This window comes from Diospyros lotus, chromosome 10, assembly GCF_014633365.1.
Source record: "Diospyros lotus cultivar Yz01 chromosome 10, ASM1463336v1, whole genome shotgun sequence".
Classification (NCBI taxonomy): Eukaryota; Viridiplantae; Streptophyta; class Magnoliopsida; order Ericales; family Ebenaceae; genus Diospyros; species Diospyros lotus.
In genome coordinates, this window is record NC_068347.1 from 28969726 (window position 1) to 28977959 (window position 8234).

Genomic DNA, 8234 nt, shown 5'->3' on the forward strand with positions numbered 1-8234 from the left:
AATAATGGAGTTGGCAATGGGACAAAAAGTCCAAACTGACCTTGCATTGGGCTTGTGCACTGAGATTGTAAAAACCAATGCAAAGGGCAATCCAAACTTTTCGTCCAGTCTCTAGCTCAGCTAAGAATCATTGGCCTCCTTTTTTGTACACTTAGAGTGAATCATCAAACAGTTGAATTCATATTGCATGTTCCCTTTTTTCTAATTTCTTATAAACTGGCCCTTTGCAAAGCAATGATACTTGTATGGGTGCATTAGGATGCCCGAGGTAGCAAGCTTATCCTTATTCTGCTTATGGTCAATTATAGAACCATTGTTGGAGCACTTTTTGCAGTATATTCTTGATTAAAATCAACACATGATACATAGTTTATGAATTCAATGATAAACAAAGCAAGCTGAATCAGGCATGCAGTGATTATCAGCAGAGCTTATAGAAAATAATCAAGAACTCATTCTATTCATGAAAGGGTAATTAAAATTTAACATCACTGTGCAAAAACATGTCTAGACCAATCAAATTAAGTACTGTACATCATATCTAGTCTGGAATAAATATCAAAACATAAAGCTCCTAGAAGTCTTGCAATTTTCTCATACCCTCGTCATCCTGCACCACCATCAAGAAAAATAAACTTCTAAGACCCGTTAATAATAAAATTCACCTACAAAATCAATCAAAACTTGCATCACCACAAGGTGCAGCAACTCCAATTTGACAAGGATGGTAAAACCTGAAGATGCAGCAAAGTAAAATTAAGATCTGATCTCCTCAAGTAGTGCCAGGAAACTGAACTCACTGTTCAATTGCAGAAAAGAGATGAGGCTACCTGAGTGCTTATAGCAACATAGAGAAAGTCAAGAATCATGTCTACTCCGAAATACTATCCAATTGAAGCCCATCAAAGCCAAACTCATTTTCTACCAGTCCAATAGTTCCTTGTGGCTTGATGACGGAAAACTTTGAATTAGAAAATTAATGAATTCTTTTATCCCTCAAAACAAAAATTAGATTAAGGGTTCAAAGTAAAGAGTATGGTAAAGAATTGAGAGTCAGAAAACAGACCTGCTTGAGCAGTGCACTAATTAGGTCCTCCTGACTAAACTGTTCTGGTAATTGCATGTATTGACTGCTTGCATTGAGTTGTTGACTGGTGTTGAGCGCATTCTGAGTTCCATTTTCTTTGGCTGAGAGTATTCCCTTGCTGATGGATGTATTTGTGTTCAGCGTACTGTTTTGGCTTGAAGAAAACCCTTGGTGGACCAAAACTGAAGGTAGGATGTCCAGGTTGCCATGCATGTTTTCTTGCTGCAATACATCAAAGGTAGAGCCTATATTCTGTGATTTCCAGACTTGGGATTTGTGCTGATGCAACTCATTGAAAATATCATAACTGGGGGCAAATCGTCTTCGTGCTTGCATTTCAGAATTAGCCTCTTCTAGGAACACCCCTTTTGACGTGATACTGGACATACCAGAATTATTTCCCAAAGGGAAACTATTGTCTAGAAAGTCCGTATTCCGGTTTATTGAGAAATTTACCACTGAAGAGGCTTGAGAAACTGAATTGTAAACCACTCTGGGATTCTCAACTATTTCATTTTTTGTCATTCCCCTCAACAAAGTATGGCGTGCAATGGTTGATGATATCCTTGAAAGATGATTGCCATTAGTATCATCAATTGTCTGTGGAGTAGACTGTTGTTGAGTGTTTTGTGCCAGTACAGAGCTACTCAGGATTCCATGGGGATTGGCTTGCATATTGATTTGCCCAAAGGGCTTTGCAGATTGGTGCGAATTGGTGAGCTGCTTTGGCCCCATTGTAGTTGGGATGCCCTGGAGTAAGTTAATTTGCTTATCATTGATGTTCAATTGTGGGTGCTGGAACTCTCCAAATCTTGAGTTGGGAAAATTTTCAAAGGCAAAGAGATTCCTTTCATCATAAAGGGGCGTGGATGTGCCGACTTTAGCAGCGGTTTTACATTGAGGCCCTGCTAGGAGTGTAGCAAGATTCTCTAGTCGAAGTTGACCAGTGGCAGCCAGAGCACGAAGGTCAAGCCCATTGAGTGAAGGCATTGATCCAATTGGTTCTGGAGGACCCATGAAAGAGTTTCTGAGTTGAATCTGTTGTGATGCATCACTTTTCTTTCTAAGGTATGACCGATACTTCTGCATCAAATGGCTGCTGTTAAGCGGGGCTTTTAAAAAGTGAAAGCAAACATAAGCACGCTGATAAGTAAAAGCAAAATACAAGTCATAAAAGATGAGTATGTGATAGCGAACTTCTTTGATCATTGTAAAAAAGAAAATAAAACCAGACCTGAAGGTGGCTGGCAACATTTTCTCTAGTGAGACCAGGAACATTCATCAACTCCAGAATTTTCTTAGGAACTGCCCCTGTATTCAAATATGTCATATAGTAGAAGATGAGTAAAACAAGAGAAGGATACTGTTAGCAAAAAAAAAAAAAAAAATAGCAGCTAGTCTGATGTACATGCCCGATCATCCCTGCCAAGTGCCAAAGAATAAGCTAACGTAGTTGCAGAAACAACATTAATAGTTATTTACGAAACAGTACTAGTAAGATAACAATTATGTGAAGGAGAAATAGCAGAAAGTGAAAGAGAAATAATGGTAATAAACTAATAAGAACAAATAAACAGGAAGTATTGATAAGACATACTATCACTGCCAAGATGATCTACAGCTGCCACAAATTGACGATGGAGCTCTTGTGACCAAACCACTCGTGGCTTCTTTAATGTGGATGTATCATCCCTTTCCTCTGCTTCATCTTGCTCGTCCTTCCTCCTCTTTGAGTTTATCCAACTCTCCTCATTTGCTGAGGATGAATCTACATCTTCCGAAGGCTTTTTTTTCCTTTCTCCAACTTTTGTACTTCCCAATTGCTCAAAACCCTTCCACTCGTGCTTCTTCTTCCGAACTACATGCTGCCATATGTTCTTTAATGCCTCTATGCGAACTGGCTTAACCAGATAATCACACGCCCCATAAATGACACCCTTCATGACAACATTCTTACTGTAGTCGGTAGACATCACTGTGCAAGCAAAAAATCTAATCTCAGAATACAGACCCAACAGATACCAACAATCAAAATTTTAAGGTTAAATACCAGCAGAAATGAGGGGAATAAGGCACCTACCCACAACAGGCAGGTCCATCTCCATCCCAATGAGCTCAAGGAGTTTCAACCCATCCATCTCAGGCATGTGGACATCGGTCATTACAATATCAAATCCATTTTTGTTCTCCCGTAACATCAACAGTGCCACCTCTGCTCGATCGCATTTAGTAACTGAAAGCCCAAGAAAGGTTGAATCAACTATCCATATATCATTTGACTACAACCCCTAAACATCCTGGTTCAATGATATGCCTAAAGAAAAAGTAAAGAATGGAAGACTAAAATCAAGATTTAATTTTCTCAATGAAAATAACAGTAAACCACAAATTACCACTATCACAATTTGTAACTTCAAGGTCATTTCTAAATCTTGAGCAAATATATTCTGCGCATTTTCATTATCACAATTTCTAAATCTTGGACAAAAATCAAAGATTAGAGCATTAGATGATGCATTACTGTTCTTGTCTAGCCAGTAGTTCCCATGCATGAGAACAGGATTTTCAATCTTAGAAAATTACTGAAAGAACAGAATCTATGAGAACTCATGCAGTCAATTTTCGAGAAAATTGAATTCCTCAAGGTTGAATATTGTAACCAAATGATATGTACATTTACCATTGTAAAGGCAGTTCTTGAGCATCTTCTCCAACGTTTTCAGCCACGTTTGGTCATCATCCACAACAAGTACCCGAAGACCCACCGGAAACTGGTCGGAAAGCCCATTTCCGGCGTTAGACGAATCAGCGCAGCTGGATTTTGATCCTTGACTTCCCACATTCATTTCTTCAAATCTCAGGAATATGTTTACATGATACCTAAAGATTATCAATTATCAAACAGTTAAGTACTTCATTTGTATGTGGAGAAAAGAAACTCAATTAAAAATAATCAGAATTCTTAAAAATAGATTTACAGGTACGTACGGAGTTCATTTGCAGTGAGAAAAATGAAGAAAAACAGGAGAGTTTGGGCTAAACATACCCCCCCAATGAATCTCAAAAAATGGCGGATTCAGCTCAGGTATTAATAAATCATGAGAAAATTCCAAAAAGTAGTGGAATATTGAGTGTGAATTTATCCCACAGCACACAAAACTATTGTAAATGTGAGCATCAGATACTCATTTCAAGAAATCTCAAGAGTTAATATTATTTACAGTTTGAATTTAAAAACTGGATTTTCTGTTAGAAATGAAATATGATATCTAAACAAATTCAACAGAAACCAACCCACAATTTGATTTAGTCAGTAGCATTTATAGGAATGGAAGGTAGGAACGATTCAAATTCATTATGAATTCAAATTTCAAAATAAAAAAAATCTATTAATAAAACAAATATTGAAGCATCATTACTTTAAAAAAAATTATAAGGCTAACTGCTAAATGTCAATCTTTTTGTTTTGTTTTGATTTTTTTTTTATAATATAAAAAATTTGAAGAATCTCTTGATCACGGTTAGTATTTAGTCCAGAACTATATCATACACTCTAAAACCTAGAAATCGCTTACTCTACAATTCTAAATGTGTAGACAAATTTATTGTGAGTCAAAGTCTGGGAGATTGGCTCTTTTGATAGACACAATCGAGTGTACATTCTCGCACAAAGACAAAATCAAACCCATAATCTCATAATATTCCAAACTCCTTAACATGTACAGTAAATTATTTACTTCACCTCAAAGGGTTATTAAATGTCAAATTTTGCTCGTATTTTAATTAAAATTGTTGTTTAACTTTTTAATATATACATTTAATATACAAAATTATTTTTAAGTGTAAAAAAATAGACTTTCAATTTGTTTTCATTCTTATTTAAGATTAGATAATTAAGTTGATGAAGTGATAAGATCTTGCCACTTAAAAGTGGCAATCCTATAGGTGTTTGTTCATTAGTTTCATCATCTTTGATTAATACTATAGGATGTTGTGTTGTTTGGAGCTATGCCTACCCTTTGTGTGTGTGTGTGTTTTTCTTTTTGTTATTTGTAACACAAAAATTGAAGACTCTTCTCTATGACAATTTTTGTTAGAGTGTCCCAGTCTACTTATAAATTATGGTCCATCACACTTGAGTCTCCTTATAAACCATGGTCCATCACACTTGAGTTGTCAAATCAAACAAGTGCATCACGGATCAAAACTCGAGCCTTGTCAAACTTTCACGTATACGTGTTGTGTTACTCCTAATGCTTTTGTGTTGTTTGTTCTTTTAATAAAAGTTTATCGCCTTTTATAAAAAAAAAAATTAATAAATTATTTTTAATATTTTTTGCAAACTATAATAATGAAATGTAAATTTTTGATTGGGTTATCTAATTTACAAGTAAACTAAGTCTATACAATAATTTCTCCTTTAAACAGACAATTATCAATTTATAAAACAAATTAATAAAACTAAAATTCAAGATATCAAGACTTAAAAAGTCATCTTGAATCAAAAAGCTTTTAAACCAAGTTTTAGTTAATGGGACTGGAAGAGAATGGCCATAAAGACTCAGAATAGTTCTCATCCGAATTAAAGGACCATTGATTCTACATTCATAGGATCATAGTAGTTTAGCTTGTGAATCACATCACAAGAGACATCCCTATCTTCCACAAATTCCATAACTAATGGCTCGTCTACAAGGCGTTTGGATCCAACTTGAGGGGCCTATTGAAGGACAATGACAAGGACAGGGAGAGGGAGATGGTTCATTGCTCTCCACTTCCAATGTTAGGTGGTTGTAGAAAGTTTTAACAATAGCAACAACAATAGCAACCGGTGAATCATATGTGAGATAGAAAACTGATCTCTTGCCCAACGTTGACGTGGCAACAACTTAGGACTTAAGATGTGAATTTATTTTATGTGTTTGTATTTTTAGAAGTTTTTGACTTTGAAGGTTACATTATTTGTCTTAGTACTCGTAATTTACATGTCAAGCAAACAAAATTTAATTGATGGTTTATCTTGGTTCATTAAGGTTTTACATTTTTGGATATTGTCTATAATTTTGTATATAAATTTTATAACTATAAAAGAGGATGTTTGCTGAATCTTAAAAACACATGGGGCATACAATAGGATGACAAGAGCGCTAAAAAAATTATGTTATTTAGTTTTAGGGTTAAAAACAATGTATATTCTCCCATTTCGTTCTTAATAATTAATCATATTTTATGATGTTAACTTTGTTTTTTAGTTTGACAATTTGGGGCATATGTTTCTTGACAATGTTTTTGTGATGAAATCACTAAAGCATGTGCCATTAGCAAGAGGGTGAGATTTATGCTCATCTTCATCATTACAAATGAGCCGAGTTGTTCGTGAGCGGCTTGATATTCGGCTCGATAAAACTTCATTCGAATTCATTTATTAAGGTAAATTAGCCAAATTTTGAAACTTGATTTGTAAATGAGTTGAATTTGAGCTAATTTGATGAGAGGCTGGCGAGTAGCCCCAATTAGAAGTTCGCGATTACTTTGTGAAAACAGACTCGTTTATAAGTACATTAATAAATTTATTTATAATTTCATAAATATATTATTTTTATGGTTAGATAATATATATGTATATTTGATATATATTTGATAAATAAATTATTGAACATATGTACATATCATCGTTATATCATAATTATATCATTTATTAGATTTAGTATAGCGGTCTCTCTCTGCAAGAAACCCATTTTTCGTCGATTCTTTTCTCTGCTATTCATTTCACCTATTCCTCTTATTCTCCAGTAGTCTACATTTGCTTGTTTCACTTCCCTTCGCCGTTCTATCTTCTTTCTCCGTCGCCTCTGCACACTCCTCTTTCTACTGCTGTCGCCGCACAATCTCATCTTTTAGTGATGGCAAGCCCAAGCCCAAGTTCGATTCATGTTAACCAAGCTCAAGGTTGAGCTTAGGATTGCCAAGCTGAGTCAAGTTTAGGAAAGCTCGGCTCGAGTCGACTTGATTGCAACCTTATTCATTGCAAGTAATATCTCAAACTATTTTAGCACAATGTGAGCAAACAATATTTTATGACATTTTAATAAGGATGAATACAAAATTTTAAATTTCAACTTGATAGAAATGAGATGTTTATTTTTGATTGGCTTAATTTACCATACAACAATGATATCATATTAATACAACGAGATGACATCATTATATAGCAATGTCATATATTTAAGATTTAATTAAATAATGGATTATTATTAATTGTGATACTATAGTATTATGATAACATGATATCACATAAGTATTGAATATTTTCTTCCAATGATGTAAACAATTTTTTTTTAATGAGATAATAAACCAAATTTATACATGAATTTCTCCTTTTTCTAGGATTGTAGTTTGTCCATGGGACATATCCAAATGGCCCCAAGTATGGTCAATTTTTTTTAATAAGTCTGTCACAAATGTTATATAAATAAAGCCTTCAGACACAAATTTTAAAAATATTTTTCTTTCAAGTGGTATGAGGCTTAAGGTATAATAGACTAACACAGTTTTGCGATAGCATGGCATCGTGCCCCAACACCTCAGTGTGGGCTTCGAAGCCTAATTTATGTAATAATTTTATAACACTTTATGAGTATTCCATTTAAGGTAAGTATAATCTATGTTGTACGGAAACATTTTATAGGTGTCGTTTTTTCGTTTTAAAAACGTTTCTTATTCTTGTTTCGAACTCTATTTATGTCTATTTTTTTATAAAAACGTCCGTTTCCACGTTTCCGTGCAACATAGAGTATAACATCAAGAGAATATTTAATATAATTTATAAATATAGATAGTTAGTGTATTTATTTTTTTTTTTAAAACTGTGAATGTAGCTGATCTTGCTAAATAGCTACAGATACAGCTCAAAAGGCGAAATTTGGAAAAAGTTGCTCTCGTTGAGAGTCGAACTCAAGACCTCCCGCTTACTAAACGGGTGCTCTAACCAACTGAGCTACGAGAGCAGTACGTTCACTGGAAGAGTTTCTAAAATATATAAAAATCATATCAAATCTTAGAATAAATAATATGATAGCTTTATAAAATATATAATTTATTTGGGTGTTCCGTTTCATGATCTTTTTCTCAGTCCATTAATGAATTA

The 8234-nt window shown here is 34.3% G+C and overlaps 1 protein-coding gene and 1 non-coding gene across 2 annotated transcripts; both read right to left on the bottom strand.

Annotated features, from left to right (window-relative positions):
• Positions 1 to 467: 467 nt before the first annotated feature.
• LOC127811723 (two-component response regulator ARR2-like) lies at positions 468 to 3943 on the bottom strand. Its single transcript, XM_052351869.1, has 7 exons — positions 3768 to 3943; positions 3168 to 3320; positions 2685 to 3062; positions 2322 to 2398; positions 1067 to 2170; positions 831 to 946; positions 468 to 734 (listed from the first exon to the last, which is right to left on the bottom strand). Exons 1-6 carry the CDS (start codon positions 3931 to 3933, stop codon positions 872 to 874), a joined length of 1953 nt encoding a protein of 650 aa, XP_052207829.1. The 5' UTR covers positions 3934 to 3943; the 3' UTR covers positions 468 to 734; positions 831 to 871.
• Positions 3944 to 8020: 4077 nt separating this feature from the next.
• On the bottom strand, positions 8021 to 8094 carry TRNAT-AGU (transfer RNA threonine (anticodon AGU)). Its single transcript has one exon. It is a non-coding gene; the product is annotated as a tRNA-Thr (tRNA).
• Positions 8095 to 8234: the final 140 nt, after the last annotated feature.